At 38.7% G+C, this 21063-nt stretch overlaps 1 protein-coding gene across 12 annotated transcripts in view; it reads left to right on the top strand.

Annotated features, from left to right (window-relative positions):
- Positions 1-21063, top strand: part of DLG2 (discs large MAGUK scaffold protein 2) — a 1055297-nt gene that overhangs the window by 167268 nt on the left and 866966 nt on the right. For 2 of the 12 annotated variants that reach the window (XM_074860360.1, XM_074860358.1), the window contains exon 2: positions 3247-3321. The exons of the other annotated variants lie outside the window; for them this stretch is intronic. In XM_074860360.1, coding sequence (XP_074716461.1) covers positions 3247-3321 — 75 coding nt within the window. The remainder of the gene's footprint in view (positions 1-3246; positions 3322-21063) is intronic. 12 annotated transcript variants of the gene reach the window in all.

The raw sequence follows: 21063 nt of genomic DNA, 5'->3' as shown, positions 1-21063 counted from the left end.
GGTCTTGCAGCCTGGTTTTGGCTTCAGAAGGTAGTGCTTTTCTGTCTCCTGGTTATCTATGAGGTCTGCATTTCTGGATGCTTGATAAACCTATTCATTTGGGAATTACATGTAACAGTGCCTCCAGAGAAGGAATTGCACTGTCTCTGACTAGGAGGTTAGCATCTCTCTCTGACTTTGGTCATCACTTCATTGCTTCCTGACTCTATTATTGCTATGCAATTTATCGAGGATTTAAAGCATCAACCCAGGAAAAAAGCTGTGACTGATGCTGAATTCAGCAATGAGAATGGAATTATTCTTTTGTGTTCTAAGGTCTCTCTATATAAAAATTACACAAGCTGAAGATCTTATTGCATATTTTGAAGGCTCTGATTGCATGAAGCTGTGATAAAGCCTACGCCTAGATAGCTGTGTCTATCACCACATTGGAGCTGGCTCAAGGGTGAAGCTTAGTGCAGGAGGCCGTGTAACCTCAAAGAAAGGGAGTAAACGAAGACTGTGGAAATCATTCATTCATAAGCTATGGAGAAACAGCCTCTCTGTTTCCATTTCAGACGGAGAACTCTTTTATTGGAACGTTTTCTCCCAAACAGCAAGGCAAGAGATATTCTTTTTCCATACAGATATTAGTAAACATGAAAAGCAGACTACAGATAATTCTGTCCTCCCTTGAAGGCTGCCTGAAGAAAAACGATTTCAAATTATGGATTTTCATCACTTTTCAGATTTTAAACTTTCTAGTGTAGTGGTGGACCAGGGTCTATCATCCTTATTTTCACAAAGCTTCTAAGCTGGAGAAAATGTTAGTAGTACTAATCAAATGGAATCAATTCCTTCTACAGCCCTCAAATAATTCTCAATATATTCCTATGCTTACTTGTATTGCCTATTCTTGCAGAATACTTTTTGTAGTCTTGACCTTTTGGGTAATTTTTTTTAGTTGGTGTCTCTAGGTGTGACGTGTTGGAGCTTTTGGCTGATTTTTAAAAAAAAAAAAAAAAGGAGCACTTCCATGAAGAAAAGCATTACCAGCAGCTGATATACAACCTTATTTCTTAGAACTGTTTCAGCTAGGTGAAGGTGTAAGATATGAAAGGTATGAAAAGCATTGCTTTTTACACAACAATACAAAAAGTAGTGATCATTCAAATAAGATGTCATCTGTAATTAAAAAAAAAAATCCAACTCCAAATCCCCAAAAAGATGTAGGAGAAAAGTGTTCAGTCCTAGCCTTTGAACTACATGCATTTCTCAGACAATACCAGTGCAATGTCATGTTTTCATCACCATAATTCAAATACCCAGCTGTGAAAGGCCAAACTCTGCAGGTTGCCTTACAGCCCAGATGCACGATCAGCCCAGCACTCGTGCTGAAAAATTGGGATCTCTGGAGAACTGCTGCCTACAAGCAATTCCCAGTTACCTCTGTCTTTCTGGCCTTTGAATATGCAGCATGTGTCATGTGATTCCAGGCCTTGGGACAATTTTGGTATAAAACTTAAAGTCAAGAACACTTGCAGAGTATTAGCCCCTCCTTCTATGAGATCTGGAGCTTTTATTTTGCAGATGCATCCTCTTTAAGAATATGAGGAGTCTTTGTGAGGAGTCTCCTGACAAACATGTTACATGGTTACCTGAGTTTGTAAGATCAGGCTTTTCAATCAGAAAAATGTTTCCTGACCAAAGCAAATTACTAATTTTCTTGCCTTTATCTTGCTTTGGATTAAAGGCTGAAGATGTACAATTGTTAAAAAAAGGAAAAAATAATTACCAATATTTCATGCAGTCTTTTGATCAAAATTCATTTATAGTTTTATTATTTTGATAGGATTACATAGTTTGCTGTTGCATTCATCCCTTGCTTAGAGGAGATAACACACAGGATATTGCTGTCATGGTAGCAGTGACTTTTTCAAATCCTTCTAAGCAAGACTTTCTAAACTTTCATCTAAAGGTACAACGCTTCTTGCTTGCTACTGTTTTTCTGAATAGTCCTTAAAGTTGTCTAAGTGAAAATATAAAAGATAACCAGTTTTTAAGGTTTGGGGAATGTAAAGCTGAAACTGATAAGCACAGTTTTTCCTTTTTTTTTTTTTTTTTTTTTAACTTGTAAAAGTATTTAGTATTGCAGTGCTTTACAAATGTTTACTTTTTGGAGATAAAGAACAAAACATGTTAGTTAATGTTCTTAAATCAGACTCAGAATTGTAAATCATGTGAAGCCTTATTGTCAGTGTTTGCTGAAGTTGCTCTCCTTTGCTCTCAGCATGGGGAAAAGAAAGGTGTAATGTGGCTTACATGTAAGGTTGCTTGTGATATATCTGGTTTAAATGAAAATAAAAGGAAGGAAGCTTTTTTTCCCACATTATTTCCAGCAGGAACACACATGGTTACAAGAGTCCTCCAACTCAAGGAGCTAAATAATAGTTTGACTCTTATGTGAAATGCTGAGAGTAATGGTGGCAGACACCAGAATTTATTCTGAACTTTTCTTCAGGGACTCTGACCCAATCTGCTGTGCAATTTGTTCTGATGGGCTCCAAACCTTTGCTAAAATGTAATTGAATCACTGCAAGGGAAATTACAGGAAGATCAGCCCGAAGGCCTGATGGTTGCATCTTGCACTGCCATGTGGAACACTAGACTTTAAATTAACCCCTCACTCTTTTGGTTCTGAAAAGTTTCAGGGAACTGCAGGAGTCTTGGGTACTTGCTCCATGTCCTCTAGAGGCCAATCTGGGGAGCAAGCAGAGCGTTCTGCTCAGCAAAGAAACACACCCTAAACATTTGGGACAGACTTACTCCTCCTGGAAAATAGGCCTGGGGTGGTTTAGGCTGCAGCTATCACTGGTTCAAAGAGGACATAATGGAAAAATGCAGCCTGTCGTGAAATAAGGGGGAAAAAGCCAATCTCTACCTACTGCCTAAGCTCCGCTGTTGTTCTCTGAATGTTCCAGTGTGGAGGAAAGCCAGATGGCACATGCTTGGGGTTCAGAGTGGATGAAGGATATGTTCACCCATGTAACTGAGAACTTCAAAGCAAAAATTAATGGATAACTGTTGAGGCCTTTTTGGTCCTGCGAACTGCAGATTATTTTTCCTACATGACAGTGGAAAATGACTTTGTGAGGTGTAATGCACACTAGCAAACTCCTAGATGCTCCATCTGGAATGGAGTCCATTGTGCCTAGCGACTGCAGCACATACTGTGTTATGTATAATGCCATTTTCACTTATTTGCAGCAGAGCCATGGCAGATGCCCATCGCACAAATGCTCAGTCGAAACACCTGCCTGGATACCCATTCAGCACTCTACCGTAAGTTTGAGACTTTTAATACACAGATTTGAGAGACTGAATGGTAAGTCTCTGTGTTTGGAGCAGCCCTGTCGGGTAAAATTTCCATATTCAGTGCATTTGAGAAAGAACAGACACAAGTCCTAAGGCCAGATCAAACTCCTTGGGAAGCCTGAGATGTTGAAATGTTGGGTAGTAGCTTAGCAGGGCTTTTTCAGAAGTTTAGGCCCTTTGGGAATTTAATTCATTCCATATGGAGCAATGGGGATCAGTGGCAAGCATGGTATAGTGGTTGTTGGTGTCCAGCTCAGAGGAGTGTGGAGTTACTGTTGATTGTTATTAACTCTGGGCTCCAGCTGAGTGTGATGACTGGGAGCCTGCTAGTTTTGCCTGGTCATGGGCACAGTTTGTGGTCATTCTTTCATAAGCTCTTGCGGGTTCTGCCAGAAACAGCTGATGTTTAGAGCACCAGGCTGTCCTGAGACACAGGTAGTGACCCAAGGAAAGGGAGATGCATCTTTTTGTTTCCACATTCTCATGGAAGAAAAAAAGACTGATGATTCCAAGTGCTTTATAGACTAATAAGTGGGGAAATTTGACCAGTGTAGGTAGCAACAACTTTTGAGATGATGGGCAGTGAGTGAACTTGTCTGCTGGTTTTATAGGAAATGGCCTTTGTAAATGCTTTCCTCCTCCTGCCAATTACATGACTTCAGTGAGATCTGCTTTTAACTATCAAAGACACAGTAATATTGGAAGAGAAAAAAGAAACTGTGGTCAAGTTGACACTTCATTGATTTATATCTTGTCTGAACATACACTGTAGATAGAGCCAAATCATTGGATGCTGGAAGTTAGAGGGCTAACTAATAGAGCTATGATGATTTATCTCAGTTGAGGAGTTGGCAGGATTTAGCTGACATTTTCATTGGTCCTGTACCACAGCATGATGCTGGTCCACAGCTATCAACTTGTCACCTTTTATGAGTAAATGAATGAGAAACAAATTCAAGTTTTCTTTCTTCCTCAGTCTCCTGCTAATCTTGCAAGTGATTGTAAACCCTGTGATTTTGGTTGTCCTCATAATATGTTAAAATTAATTATATCATTGTTGATCTGTATTAAAATGGACCCACTTAGAAGTATTGATTGAACAGTTGAGCTAAACAGTTTTTTACCAGGTGAGGATCTAGCCCAGTAACTGATTAGTAACTCTTCCTAGTTATTAGTTTCCATTCTCAAAGGCTTTGGATCGACTTTGTGATGTGGTCTTGTTGGTTTTTGTTTATATTAAGAGGGTTGCACCATAAGCACAAGTATAGTAGTGTGGTGCTTTGAGAAATGGAAGTGTACTGGGCATTTGTAGTAAGTCAGGAGCAGTTGCACTCAATTATTTCCACTAACACCAAGACCTGACTTTTCACATAGTGGCTTTAAATGCTTTGGGTATCTTTTAGGATATTTGTTTCTTAAACCATTAAAAATAAAAGCATTTAGCTCGAGTATTCTTTGTTTTTCTCTTGTTACACCAGATAGGTGTGCATTTATAGGTAATATCTATACACCTGCTATCTTGCAAATTTTTGAATTGTCACGCAAAATGTGTTAGCACTAGAAGAGGTCTAAGATCAGATAACTCCAAGAAGTGTTATTTTTAAACTGTTTTAGTGGAAACTTGTTCAGCGGCATATGCTAGTTAATATCTTAATCAACAACATAGACAGTAGGATTGAGTGCACCCTCAGCAAATTTGCAGATAACACCAGGCTGAGTGGTGGTGTTGATACCTGAAGGGAAGGGAAGTGCCATCCAGAGAGACCTTAACAGGCTTGAGGAGTGGGCCTGTGCAAACCTCATGAAGTTCAACAAGGCCAAGTGCAAGATCCTGTACATGGGTTGAATCACCAGTATCAGTACAGACTGTGGGATGAGTGGATTGAGAGCAGCCCTGTGGAGAAGGATTTGGGGATACTGGTGGATAAAAAATTGTACATGAGCCAGCAATGTGCTCTTGCAGTCCAGAAAGGCAACCGTATTCCTGGGTTGCATCAGAAGTGTGGCCATGAAGTCAAGGGATGTGATTCTCCCCCTCTACTCTGTTCTAGTGAGACCCCCCCCCTGCAGTGCTGTGTCCAGCTCTGGGTACCCCAATATAAGAAGGACATGGACCTTCTTGAGTGGGTCCAGAGGAGGCCACGAAGATGATGAGAGGACTGGAGCACCTCCCCTGTGAGGACAGGCTGAGAGAGTTGGGGGTGTTCAGCCTGAAGAAGAGAAGGGTCCAGGGAGCCTTTCAATACTTAAAGAGAGCTTGTAAGAAAGATGGGGACAGACTTTTTTAATAGGGCCTGTTGTAATAGAACAAGGGATAATGATGTTAAGCTGAAAGAGGATAGGTTTAGGTTGGAAACAAGGAAGAAATTCTTTATTATGACACTGCTGAGACACTGGAACAGGTTGCCCAGAGAAGTTGTGGATGCCCCATCCCTGAAAGTGTTCAAAGGGGCTTTGAGCAACCTGATCTAGTGAAAGATGTCCCTGCCCACGGCAGAGTGGGGTTGGACTAGATGATCTTTAAATGTCTTTTCCAACCCAAACTATTCTATGAGTCTTTGAAAAAAACCTCAACTTACTATTAGAATACAGTTCAACCATTCACTCAGTTGCTATTTTTTTGATTGTAGAGCACAACCTGTGGTCCTTGAGGTAATTGCTGGTTTGGATCTTGCTTCCATCTATATATTGCTTGATTATAAAAGTTGAATGGAGTGAAGGAGCTCAGTGCTACCCCACAAATAAATTGTGATTCTCAAGTACCTCCTACTTCTTTTCTATCAAACCATTTTCTATGCAGCCAAACAGATGTTTCTGTCTACCTTATCTTTATCAGATATTTATAAGCATTTTCTACCATATTTCAGTAGATTTCTTTTATTGGTAGACTAATGCAGGCAGTTGGGGAAAATTAAATCAGACAGAAACGAACTTTTAGGTGGTCAGTGGTTTTCACCATCTGATTTCAAAAGCATTTTTTAACTGCCTTGCTTTTATCAGAGAAGAATATCTGTGAAATGTCAGCATTTTGATGGAAAGCTGATTAATGAAATTAAAATTTCCAGTGACACATCAAAGCATATTACCTGCTATGAAAGGAGTGAAAGATCAGAAAAAAAAAAAGCAGAGATCTGGCCAGTTGTGACAACTCCATTAGATAACCGTAGTGTGTGTTTAGATGGCTCTCAACAGTGGTATGGGGAACAGTGTCAAATCATGAAGGAAAAAAAACCTGGTAGAATGGCTATCCCCTTTCATCAATTTTGCTGGCTGTGTCACTCAGGATGGCATGACTCTTGGCTAGGTTTTTCTCTCCTTTTTCAGCAGTTTTTATAAAAAGCACTGTGTCCTCTCTTGGGAGTGCCTTTCCCATCTAATGCAAGAACCAGGAGATCTGGCAGCATTGCTGTTATGTAACAGTCTGACTTTTGCAGTCCCTAATTTACCATCCTTCTTGAATTTGCTGATGATTCTTGCAATTAAGATCCTCAATTCTGTTTGGCAACTCACCATCTGCAAAAGAGGGCATAAGTGAACACTGCCTTTCTGTGCTTTCACAATGTCCTTAATTAGATTCATTTTAAGTCTGAGAGTTTTAATCAAGGGAATTACCTAAGGGTGGCTTTGTCTGAACTTGCACTTTTAGTCATGTCTTCCGAAGGATTTGTAGTGTTTGATTATAAAATACTCCAAAAGGAGTTCACTGTACTGCTCTTTAGCATACTAAACCTTCCTATCACTGGGGTTGCTTGCTAGCTAGATCCATTATGCAAAGATAATGAAGTATCACAGGATGCACCTGTGTTGCAGAAACATTTGGGGTTGTCTTTTCTTCTGGCCCTGTTGAGAGCTTTTCTTGAGTTTGGCATTCAGCACAAACATTCACCTTATCTAACCCTGCAGCATCAATAGGATCCCTCTACCTTTCCCTGCTACAGTCTCAGCAGAGCTCCTTGGCCCACTGTCCTAGTCCCCTTCCACTGAAAGATTCCCTTTTGGGGAGTCATCTGCCACTGAGAAGCAGCAGGAGAGAGTGGTAGAGGGTGTGTGGGCACAAAAGGCATGCCCTAGGGCAAGATTTGGTGCATGCCCTAAACAGAACCTCATGCAGCATCAGCTGTCCCCTCCATGTGAAGAAGGGGACAGTGACTTTAAGGGTAGGGAAGCCTAAGCGAGGGTCCTCACAGGGGAAATGTAGCAGCTGTGCATGCTTTGATAGCTCATGGGCTGCAGCTTTACATAAGGGCTACATTCTGTGGAAATTTAGTGCAAGTTTTGGCTGCCAGCCTGCTTGGCAGCTGAGACCTCAGTTGTTCTGCCCCTGGGTTTACCTATATCGATAACACAAGGAGAGCAGAAGTCACTTTTTGAACTCTGCATACATGTGCAGGATGTTTTTGCTCTATTTACATGGGATAGATCAGTGTACAGAGGATAAAGTTACTCTGGCTTTCCTTTTTCCCAGTTTATTGGGAGCACTGGAGGGACAGGCATGCACTGATATCCTGCTCAATATCTGAATTTAGCCTGATCTGGGTGTTAGACTGTAAAGATTCCTGGTTCAAACTAATCAAGGTTTTTTTATTCAGACTCACTTCACAGGAGTTGTTTTAAAGAAATTCATACTTTTGGAAGATGACTGCATGTTAGTTCTGTACAACGGAGCCAAGCAGAAACATATTGAAACATGCATATTCTGCTTTGTTTTAAGGCGATGAGTCTGGAAGAATGGTTTCTGAAATCAGTCTTGCTCTCTTTAAACACAAAACAAATAAATGGCTAGCTCTGGCTGGACTCGGCTCTCTCCCAGGACTTTGTGTTGTGCCTTGTAATGATGGCCCTTCCTCTCCTGTGTAGATGTACTCTATAAAATAAACAAATAGCCCTGCACTCCAGAAAGTGCCTTTTTCTAGGTCTCTCTCTAAGCTTTAAGTCTTTTTCTATTGAAACCCTGTTGGCTAATAAATTCCACAGACAACCTGGGTGGTGGGGAATGTTTTTTGTGGCTAACGTGAAATATTTGAAAACTGAGCTATTAATACAATGCTCTGTTCTTCTGTCTTTCACCTCGGTGCTAATGGTAATGGAAAATTTTCAGTGCTAATACTGAGCTTTATTTTTAAAGGACGTATTAAAGTAATGCCATGCATGTTTCTGCTGGATGACTATATTCCTGCAGGTCTTCTTCATTTCAAGGTCTCCTGTACTCCTTCTTGCCCAGTGCTCAAGGCAGTTTACTGTCCACCTCTCTACCGTTTAAAAAGTCTGCCTGTACCCTGCACTACCGAGTCTCTCACCAATTGCCAGCTACAAAGCTGCTTTTTAAAATAGCCACTTAAATTCCTCTTCCTCTTTAATAGCTCTCTGATGCTTCCTTCTCATTTGCACCACCCCTCCCCAGCCTTCCCTGGGGAAAACATGCTGTTCCTGTTGTTGTTGGCTGTAGTTCATGGTGCTGAAGAGTTGCGACATCTCTCCTGTAATCTGATTTATGGATTTAGTAGGGAAAGTTCCAGCTAGTCTAAAGAAGTGTTGGATTAGCTGCAAATTGCAGCACATCCCAGCAGGGCAGCAAACGCTTCATGCTTGGGTAGATAGAGGTAGCAGAGTACGTGTTAACAGAAGGGCTCAGGAGCAAATTTCGAGAGAAATAGGGCAAAAGAAGCCATTTACTCCTCTGTTTCATGAAAGAGTAGGGAAGAAAGGAGAGAGAAGATTTTTTTTACAATGGTAATAGCCCCTTGACAATGAAATATATATATACTTAATTTATGACATATGTGATCTTTCCTCCTATTTCAGTTCATGTGATCCCAGTGAAACAAGAGAGGGGTTTCATAATTGCAGAACAAGCTCAGAAACCCTTAAGGTAAAGTGATAATTCGTTTAAAAAAAAATAGTATGATAAACATTAAGCTGTACAACCATTATCTGCAGACTGACCCACATAGCTACTTGGCATCATCATCAGGAAACATTTCACATGAGTTATTTACAATGAGTAATCTCATTAAGCACATATTATGTATAAGATATTTGCTGTCTTTATTGCTTTATTTGTTTTATGGAGAGCACCAGTATGTTTCCACAGCAGTCCCAGTCACTGAAGTGTAGCAGTACAGAATTTAGAACAAAATATTTCTAACTTGGTTATAGAAATTTTCTTTAATCTGAAACTTGGTATTGATCTTTATGACAACAATTACTTAAAGGTAAACTTTCATAGAAAAACAAACATAGATTTAACTACTTAAAATCATAGCAGCTCATGAGGTTTATGACCAAAAAAATTTAAACAAAACTTATTACTCTTCTGGACACTATTTTAAAAATCTGTTTTAAGTGCTGATTTAGTCAGGCAACATTTTGACAGTGTCACTGAAGTTTAAAAACAGTGTGCACATGCAAATTCTACAGTGTTTATTATTTATTATTCCCAGAGGAAAAGCACTTTCTGGTAACATATACATAGCTTGAAGGATGTTGCTAACCAAAAGACACACTTTCCTAAATGGGAAATTCTATGCTAAGGTCAAACATGAGCAATTCAAACATTCTGCATTTATGGTGATATACACAAGAACAAAGTTAGCACCACTCTTTATTTACACCCTGCAATAACCCGCAAATATGATTAATATGACTGCTTAGGAGTATTTGTAGTTCCCCGTAAGGTGAGCTAAATTGTTTTCATTATTTTTCTCTTAGATGTGCTGCAGCGTAACAGGAGGCAATGATTTAATTTTTTTAGGAAATCGAACATGTTCATCATATAAATTAAAAAAGCATATATGTACGTAACCAACAGATGAAGCGGGGCTCAAGTGGAAGAGAACTGTAACTCATGTTTCAGTAACTCATGCCATGATGATATCTGGAAACTGCATGTTTGCAAGGAGCCTTGTTGTGCCTGGCACTATAGAAATCTGTAGAAGAAACTTGTGGCTGAAGCAGTTGTTCAAGACAAAGGATAGGAACTATGTCTTGTTCGGCAGTATTTGATAGAGATGCTGAAAGCGAAATTCATCTGTCTGGGCTTATGTCATTGGAGAGCTATAAACACTTTTGAGGCACAGTTCACCTTTAGACTGGTCTTTAAAGTATGAATTGGGCTATTGAAGGGTGTGTTTCTCTTGATTAATGATAAAGGAGACCTCGACAACCCGTTCTGATACAGGTGTCTGAACCAAAAATGTATCCCACACCAGGGGATTTTCCCAGTGTGGCACAACTCTGTGGCAAAGTGGTGACCTCATCAGAGACTCAGCTATGGGACTTTCCTTCTAGGCTACCCCAAACAAGCAGTTCATTATAGCTATCCTTTTGTAGATAGGTGGAACTGCCACTGACTTCCAGGCAAAATGCAAATGAGTACAGGGTTGGATCTGGGCACTGCCCAAGCTGTAGAGATGTTACAGCATCTCACATAACCTTCTATTATACCAACCCCGTTTTTCCTTAATACCTTGAAAAAAAATATGTTTTAGTGGCATTTTCATTTGTACTTTTAGATTGCAAGTCCTGTTATTCATTCAGTACATACATACTGTGTAATGTCATACACTTACAGGGCTATAGAAACCTAAAGGTCTGTCTTTATCGCATAAATGTCTGTGAATAGCCATCTTATGAATGCGTTCTCCAGAATTTATTTGTGAAAAGTTCTGAATGTCTCCCATGCAGTGCTTGGGGGACTTCCCTTTGACTCTGTTGGTATCACTCATATGCCACTATAAATGAGTGTGGGAATCCTGCCCTGGGACTGGGACGGCCTATATGTCATAAAGGTGTTGCACAGGCATTTCTGAAGAAATTAATATAAAAAGCTTCTTCAAAGGCTGATAGAAGTTATTCTTCTCTGCAGAATACTCATCCGCTGTTTGGGACTTTTTTTTACAGTTGGGAACAGTCATGCAAAATAGGATTTGTTTGCTTTGTTTGTTTGTTTTGGGTGCTCTAAGCAAGCAAGAAATATAAATGGGAACATGCCTGAAAACTACATAATTAATGAACTGTTATGTGTCACAGAAAGACTATGAATTATAGGTCTAAATATCTTGTGTTTTCAGGGGTTTGAAAACTAGAGCTTCAGTTGTCCATGCAAGCAGACCTGAGTTGTATCATCCCTTCCTGGGATCTGAGCCTTGCCAAAACCCAAAAGTGCTAGCTCATCCCTGTTTGTTGATGGCTCTTGCAGTCTGAATGAAGCTTGTGTATACATCTCCACAGGACAGTGTCCCTGTGTGAATTTTTCTGGGTGGACATCTGCCTTTTTTGTATCAAGTATCACCATTTTATGTGAAGTCACAGGGATAAATATTTGTTTGAAAGTGTTTAGCATTAATTATGGATTCAGATGCATCCTACTGGTCATCCCAACAGTACCTATCCATCTAACCCACAGCAGGCCCATCTCTTCTTCGTATCTTGGATAATTTACTGTGTCTGAGCATCTTGGTGTATTACTTTGTTGTCACAAGATCCTTGTGAAGAAGCTGGGAAAAGCTGCTATCCCATTTTACAAACACGGGGGAGAAGCAGAGAGGTGGAGAACATGACTACATTGTGTAGAAATACACTGAATGTGTCAGTTCTGGAATGAGTGCTGCACCCAAAGTAAGTAACCCATGATAGAGCTAATTAGACAAGCATTATGCAACATCTTTGTAAACCATTTTACTGTGCCATGCAACTGGTCAGCTCTTGGAACAACCTTGGGGCTTTGTAACAGAGCAGTGGATGACAGAACAGGATGTTAATCTTTTGTGGAAGGGGCAGAGACATTTTTACTAATATTTACCATCACATGTAATGGAGTAACTTCAGGAAAGGGTTTTGCTATGTTGTTTTGGCAGTCTGGGCCTTCCCTTTGCTCCGTTATTTACCTTTAGTTTGTGAGCTGTGCTCTAGCTGTAGAGCAATGGGACAACCAAAGTGTGTAGGAGCCGTCAGATCTGCAATCTGCTCTACTGTCACTGTCTTTGCTGAGAGCTGAGTTTCAGGGGCAGCCACATTTAGAGGCTACACGTTCTGTATTCCTCTGAATTGTTTATAAGGGATGGTGGAAACATCTAAAATAGGATGCGGTTTAATTAAAGAAAAAGCAAAACCACAGAAGAGCTGAAGCTTTTCCTCCTACAAATACATACTATGTATATGTATTTTTATACAGAAAATTCAGTACCTCCTTCTTTGTGCCTCTGGCACCAGCTCCTGAGCTTACCCCAGTTGTACTGATCTCTGCTGCATAAATAATTCTCTGGCCCGGTCTCCAGCTAATCTAAACCTGTTGATGTTCAGCTCCTGTCCTTTTTTGCTGTGCCACCTGCCTCTTAATCTGACTGCCGTGGAACTCCCTTTGCTGTCACCAGTCTGGGATTTCCTGAGTGAAGGCTGGGTCTTGAATTATTTTGGGGATGGAAGGAGGGGTAAGGGAGTGCTCTTCCTTATTTTGGTGCTCTCTGTTCACCCACAGAATAGCACATTTTCTTCTTCCCTGCCATGTCCTTACTTCTGAGGCACTTAGGGATATTCCTATTTGGATAAACATTTACTATTTTTAAACAGTGTATCATTGCAGAATAAGTAATCAGAAAAAAACAGTGATGAGTGGAGAGTAGTGATTTCTAACACTGGATAGTCACCTAGAAATATTTAAATCTCATGACAGAAGCAGAATGGCAATACTGGATTAAAGGACAGGGAATAAACCTTGGGAGATTGAACCCAGTCATCTGTTGTTACAGGAAACACTATGATGTAAAACCTCGCTTAAGAATTTGGAAATGATTCGCTGTCACACACTTCTTCTAACCTCCACCGTGGTCCTGTGTCAGTCTCTGCTACAGCATAAATATGATAAGATAAAGCATGAAACACAAAACCCCGCTATTTAAAGATCAGTCTCAGTAACAAAGCCAGGTGAATCACTCACCTGAGAATCTGTAGTCTCTGTGGATTTGAACCTTTACTGTAAAACAAAATTGCCTGTCCTGATCTGTTGCATCTCTGCACGGTGGAGCCTTTGATTCTAAGCTCAGTCCAGGCCTGCTTGCTAACAAGCCAATTTATGTCACATTTGGCATTAGCAGACTGAATCTCTTTAGATGGTTCATAAAACTTTAGACTGGCCATAGCAGATAGAACAAAAATCCCAAAGGACCTCTATAGCTCTGCAGCTGATAGAAGTCTGTGGTTGATGGTTAGAGATAAAGCTTGGTAAGATGTCAAGTGCAGAGTGATATTTCCCTCGGAATATCTTTCCTGCTTCCAGCAATCAAGAGTTTAGAGGCTTCTTAAGTTTGAGGATATGGATGGGCACTTTTGATAGACTGGAACTCATTAAAATAAGAATTAGTTAAGTGGAACAAAATTCTGCTGTCAGATATGTAAAGTAAATCTAGATTTGCACCAGTGTAACAGGGCAGGGTTTGGTTGCTCATTCTGTCTCTTGCTAGTAAGTGGTTAAACCTTGAAAGTTTGGATCCTCTTCTGGATTTGTTTTTTTTTTTTTTTTTTTTTTTTTAATAAAGAACTAGTTTGATAATAAAAGCTTGGCATTTACTTAATTCTTAACTGTTGTATAAAAGTTTTTACTTATCAGGTACATGCTTATCAGTTTTCTAGTGTGGTATATAGGCTTATTCTACTTGAATATAATCTGATCAGCTATGTATTTTCTTCCTCTTTAGATATGTGCATGAAGACTGCTTTTAGAGATTTAAGCAGTGATTTAAACAATGATTTTTTTCTGCTATCTTTCATGAAATTCAAATTGCACTAACTTTCTGCAACATCAGTTCTATGGAAACTCAGCATCCTCTAAAATAAAAAATGAGCAGATCTTTCAAATTTTCTCATTTATTTTCTGTTGCTTTTTGTGTATTGGTTGTTACATTGTGGCTGATACAAAGTTGTGGGCCTGTTCTTGTAAAGTTACTCACAGTATTTCTTTTCCAATTAACAGTAGGTCCTTGTATAAAACCTTTAATCTCAGTGAAATCAATGACAAAATTGATTTTGAAGTGAAAGTAGAAGGGTCTCCTCAGTTTATGACCTCTGAAAATGAAAAAATTTGAATTAGGTTTGTGGATTCATAGCATTCACCATAGTAGTTTAGCATATTGCATGTTTATTGGGTTCTTAGATGTGCTTAACTGCTGTTAAGCAGTAAACTCCCAGAAAAGGGAGCTTATTAAATGGTCTATTTACTAAACCAAGCTTGACATCTTTATTCATTCACATCTGATTATTTTACCCCCTCCAAATGGTATTTTGGACATGGAGGTTGGATACTATGTTTTATTTTTACTTTGTTTAGTAGTGATAATCTACAGAATCACTACAGCTTTGTGGGAGAGTGAGTTGTTTTGTGTGCTGGTTCATAGGGAATTAACAGAATTGTCAGCTAATTTCTGATTCCTTATTACTGGTGAATTTACATAAAATGCGTAGCGTCATGGCTGATCTGAGGCAGAATGGGATTGGGATAAAAGGATCTAGGAATTCTTCCAAAGGAACTTCTGAGTTCTGGCTTGCTCTCAACACACCCTAAGAAAATCACCCTGTCTCTCCCTTGGTTTACGCCAAGATAAATATACAAATACTTGCTGCTTTCCTAAATTTCTTTGCAATCTATTAATGTGTACAGTACTGCATAACAATGTGATATGATTTCAGATTCCACATTTAATTTTCCAGGGTCAGCATTAGAACCTTTTTATCTTGAAACTGAGGATGAAAGGAAAACTTATTAAAAACCACCTATTTTATTGTATTACAAAGCACCTGACATTTCAATTTTTTATTTATTTTTTTTTTTATTTTGGGCAAGACAGGACGTGGAAAAACAGCTTATTGTTTTGGGGGTTCAGTTTTTGGGTGCAAAACTGAAACATTGGCATAATAACATATTTTATAATCTAGTATTAGAAAAGAGAATGTTTCAGGAATCTATGCATCATACAGGTTGAAGCTACCAATATCCAGAGTGGTTTAAACATCTTTGTTTTAAAATAACGTGGCTGAAAATCATAGAAAGTAAATGTTACTTGTTTTTTTAACAGATGTTCCATAGCCTTTTATTCAGTCTTTTATTCAGCTGCTTACTACTGCGATCTTTATATCTTTGTTCTTATTTTTTCTGTTTATTCATCACTAACTAAAGATACTGTCACACCTGCAGAAGCCTCAAATTTATCTTGTTTTCTGAACAGGGGCCAGAAGACCTCAACTGTCACAAAATTGGAAAGGCTGGCTAATAACAAATAGCTACTTGTTCTTACTGCTACCCTCTAAGCAGGACAAGTTACTGTGAAACACCCTCTCTACCTGCCAGTCTAGCAGACAGGAATGCATCACAAAGCCCTGCATCCATGTAAGCAATTTAGTGGCTGAAGTGCAGCTTAGACAAAATTTAAGTTTCGAAGTCCAAGTAGGCAAGTCATAAAGCCCATGCCCATCCCCATCCCTCCCTTCCTCTCTGCTTAGATGTCTCCAAGATTTCAGGCACCAGAGTTTTCAGAAGTACATTTCCCATCCCTTGTGCTGAAGCTTCTTTCATTTCTCCATGTACAACTGGCCACCTTTTGCAGGTAGGATGGAGACTTCCTCTGTCTGAACCTTATTTGATGCTGCTGGTCATAGCACTCTCCTGGGAGGTGGAAATGTTGATTTGACCTCCAGCGTGAAGCTTGTGCCAAACTCTGAACTTCCATTCACAAAAATGCAATTATACTAAGAGCATCTCATCCTCCATCCATCTTTTGAGGGGAAAGAATGAAGCTATCTTCTCTACCCAAAGGGGCAATTTAGTAAGTAAGGTTGAGGACTTTAGGTGATGTATCATAATCTCCTTTAGGTGCACAGGTCAGGCAGGCACCTGCAGTAGGAGACAAGGACTTTCAGAAATATCCTTTTATCTCACTTCTTACTGGCATTCCCCCTCTGCTTCTAGCCAACATGCTGCTTTTTCTGAATTTTATTATTAGTAGTTTTTGTGAACTGCATTGCAGGAACCAGTACCTAAAGGCCAGATCAGTCATCTCTTACTGTCACCAGGCTTTATGGATCTGCAACTAATTCCATTGTGCTCTTCTCAAAGAAGAAATGGCAGAAATGTTGATGACAATATGCAGTGTCACCTTAGAGGCACCAGAGCCCCTCTAATGTAGTGACTTTTTCAGAACGGAGCTCAGAGAGACGCAAGAAAGTAGATACTGATTCCACTGAAAATTACTTAGATTTTGAATTAAGTCCAGAGTAGTGTATCACATCAACACAACTGAGCATCTGTAAACAAATAGTGTATAATGATAGCTGGAGAAGTGGTGTTGTGGGAATTTTTTTATTTTGTTTTTGGAAGAATGTAGTAAAATGGTAGGCAGAGGTAATGCTTATGGAATTAAGTTGCCATTTTTTTCTGAATGTGTTTGCTAGATTTTCTTTTGAGATACATTACATACAAAAATAAGGAGCAAACTCCACCTGCAACTACAAAGTGGGTGAGCAGCAAGAAACTGAGCTGTGACAGAGGCTAATGCCTATAGCCCAGTGTGAAGCTGCAGGACCTTTACCTAAGTCTTTGCAGATGGACATTTCTATGCTAATTTGTGGAAGGAAAAAGTCAGGAACTACATTAGTTAAATTTCATTGCTTAGTCAAATCAATGCAGAATAGTTAGAAAACACAGGTAATTTAAAATAATTCGGGAGGCTCAGCAAAGTCTTAACATGGAATTTAACTGAACTCTAGCTCAATTACTTTCTACTTTCTAAATATAGTAATATACATTGGCAAAAATAGTCTGTCTTACACTGACTGATCATTTGTTCATTTGACAGATTGGCCGTGAGAAAAGATTTAGGTGTCACTGTGAGTAGCTCATGAATTAGATTTCAATTCCTTATAAAATAATTGAATAAATACCCAGAGATGAAATCAGTAAAATCTAGAGTGTAATAGAAGTTTGAGTAAACAAGCAGCATGATTTTTATAGAGAACAAATCATGCAAGACACACTTAATTGTTTGTTTTGATAGAATTACTAAATTATTAGTTGCTGCTTATATTTTTTACAAATAGACTTTCAAAAACATCAAGAGCAGTTAGGTGCCCAACTCCTGCTGATTTTAAGAGCTTGCTACATTATCTCCTGACGTTTTGAAGAAAAGTTCATGTTAATTGGCTTGGAGTTTAGTCTTTCTACATGACTTTTTAGATGCCCAGGAGTGACTGTGACCAGACAGATATATACTGAGTTGCAGAAGGATGCTGGCACTGCTTCCAGAACCAATATTATATGCAGACTGGCTTTATATTTTCATTAATGACTGAGATGTTAGGCTCAAAGCAGCATGCCAATGAAATGTAAAGGCCAAAAATTCAGTAAGCTGTGAGCATTAATATGATAATATAATACTGTAGAACAAAGACTCCAAAATATCTTGTCAATCCTCTTGCAAAACAAAACCTGAAAACTGAAGTAGAACTTTTCATGAGAACAATAGATCTTGAATACTTTTGTTGGGAAATCCCAGATACGACCTGGAGAAGAAAGAAAGATTTGATGACTCTTTTGACAAACAGTGGTGCTCCGAAAATGTTACATTATGCTGAATATTTTTCTGAATTCTTTTAAATCATCTAGTTACTCTGTGGACTGAAGCAAATTTAGGGATTCCTAATGCAGATAGATCAAAGAAAGAATATAGTAGCACTCGCATTTAATAACACACCCTTCTAAACAGATCTTTTCTACTGGGAGATTGAAGAGAAGCCAATAATTTGGACAAATAAATGCAGATCAGTTAGCTCATTTCACCTGTCAGAACTAAATATGGACACTTTTTCTGCCATTGTGTAACTGGAAGCTCTCCAGAGGTGACATACATTGAATCTGTTCCACTGGTGAAAAACTGAATCATAGTTGATATTTTTAAGAGAAATCTAAAAAAAAGGGAGATAGTGCAGCTAAAGGAAATGACAGGAAGTGAATTTGTCTGAAGTTAACAAGATCTGATTCAAAACAGCTGTCCTCAGACAGCCAGTGGTCAAGACTGAAAAAGAGATGAAAAGGAAATAGGAAGGAGGTGGTTCTGGGATGTTCTATAGGAGAGCAGGAGAAGTATAGAAGAGGGTCATAGTATTGAACTGGGACCAGTCAGCCAGATATATTACAGTGGCAACATAGGGTATGGGGTGGAGAAAATAGGAAGCCCTTGAGGTTAAGAGGCAAATGGCCACTGAATGGGGACTAGTGAAGAAACATGTGTAAGTGCATCAAGAGTTGGATTTCACTGCCTGACAACCATCAAGGAGTTAAAGGAAAAAAAGAATGTGTTTGTAAGAACCACGGTAAAATCAGCAGCTCTCTAGGAGCTAATTAAAAAAAACAACAAAGAAACCCCACAAAATATTTAGGCAGTGGCTCCTATACCCTACTTTTGGCAGAATTAAAATATATGAAATCAAGAACTTAAAGAAGTCAGTGTGAATTGAGATCAGTGAGGACAGGAATGATACCACAGCTTAAAATTATTTAATGGCAAAGAAAATAAAGGAACATGAAACATCTTCAAGGCTGAACTTCAGTAAATTCAGACATTGAGCAAGATGTCTTATTCTTCATGCTTCTAGTCAAGGGAAAGTTAAAGAGCCTATGGAGAGGGAGAGCAACATAAAGTTTTGTTTTAAAGGATCATTTGAGTCAAAATAAATTAATCTTCTCTATCAGTATCATCTTCTTAATGAGCTGAAGTTTGAAGATGATGTTTATCAGCTGCCACTCATTGAGATAATAGATGTAAATCTAAGTCATCCATCAAAATCTGTATTAGCTTGAAAAGTGGTCTGAAAGGATAAACTGCAAGTAAATATTTTCACCCTGTGTTTGTGTAACAAAAAAAAAAAAAAAAAAAAAGAAGAAAAATACAGGACATAAAACAAGGTTTCTTATAAATTAAAAATTAAACTTATGTGGAACTATTTCTTGAATAGTCATTGTTCATTTAAAGCCCATTTTTGTATACCTGTGGTCAGGATTGTATTACTATATTTCTGTTACTTTGTATTAACATTTAATTTCACTGTGGATAGAACTGAACGCCTCTTTAGTTGCCCTACTGTGTCTGAGACATCCATGCAGGAGGGCTCAGGGAAGATGGTATGTAGCGCTCTTCTAGAGACGCAGCTTGTGGTGAGAAAGGGTACCTGAAAACATGGAAAATGACACAAGACACACATGATTAAGCAGGTGAATCCCACCCTTTATTGGCAGCAATTAGTACAGAACTACTCAGCAGCACAATATCCTTGTGTAGCTTTACATAGTTGACTTTAATTTTTGCTACTGTGGATAACTCAATATGCCCATCAAATGTTGTCAGGTCTCTGTTATCCTCTTTTTCGGATGATTTATGACTAGCTTGAATTACATAGGTGCCAGCAGAGATTCTTAACAGACTTCACTGAAAGCCTCCTTCTACAGTGAAAAAAGTATCTTTTTCTCCTAGCCTTTTTTTTCCAACTCTTGTCAAGCTGTTAATTCATTGAAGGATCTGTCCTCTTACCTCCTGGAAGCATAATTTCTTTAAGAGACTTAGATACAGGATAATTTGAATGTTTCTGGAAATTCAAGCAGAATAACCTACCTCATCTGTATGCTTGTTGTCACCTCTAGCGGAAGAGATTTCAAAAGTCTGTGGACAATGTATTCTATATGTTAAATCCAGCTTGATTTGTCTCTGTTTTGCCACATCTTTGTACTCCATCTACTAATTTATTCTATTGTATAGTTTCTACATTTTTTTCCAGAACAGAACACAGATTGTCTACTCCATATTTCCTTAGATCCATCCAAAGCCCTTTCAAAAGTTGATGCCACAGCATGGACTTGCCAATTTGCAGTCCCCTACCACAGAGGATGGGTTAAGTGATTGGTTGATCCTTCATAGTTAATACTTTACAGTGTAATATTTGAGTTTCTTCAAAACTCTTGGGTGAATATGACGGCTTGCATCAGTTGCTACTACTGATTTTATGGATCTGTCCTAAAATCTTTACTACCAGTACTTCAGTTTAGGGTAGTTCTTCTTAGATGTGACATGTAAAGAAATATGCAACAGGGACTGAAGATTTTTGGAGAAAACATTAATTCTTATTACAGACAATCATTATTAGATACTTATGAAATAAGAGATTACAAAAAATGTGGATGTTTTCGTAATAATGAAAGATTGAATAGTATTTTAGTTGTCTTATCGAAATTAATAAAGGCCAATGAGAAAAAAAATAATAACCAGGAACATAATTGAAGTCAGAATAATCCTTGGAGCATATATAGGAGGATAAATAAAAAGAAGTAGTGAACAACCAACACATGGAATCGAAGGCTGTACAAGATCAAAAAAGAGAGTGTAAAGTTATGACAGATAATAGCATTAGTAGTATACATGCTAATGTCCAGATTCTGCTATTTGGTGTAAATGTGCATGGTCAAGCCCACCAGGGTTAATTGCACATATTCATATCCAAGGGTGATGAAAGCACAATGAAATTGCAATTTTTTTTTTTTTTTTAGTGAGTGCTCTGTTATACTGGAAAAACTTTGACTTTCCATTCCTTTCCATGATTGTACTTCTGCTGAAAAACAACTTTTTGAAACATGAGAGTTACACATACAATTTGCACACCCAGACATTCACTGAGTTA

Source organism: Strix uralensis, chromosome 2 (genome assembly GCF_047716275.1).
Source record: "Strix uralensis isolate ZFMK-TIS-50842 chromosome 2, bStrUra1, whole genome shotgun sequence".
Lineage (NCBI taxonomy): Eukaryota > Metazoa > Chordata > Aves > Strigiformes > Strigidae > Strix > Strix uralensis.
The sequence above is the reverse complement of the archived record's forward strand: the minus strand, read 5'-3'. Positions and strand labels throughout refer to the sequence as shown.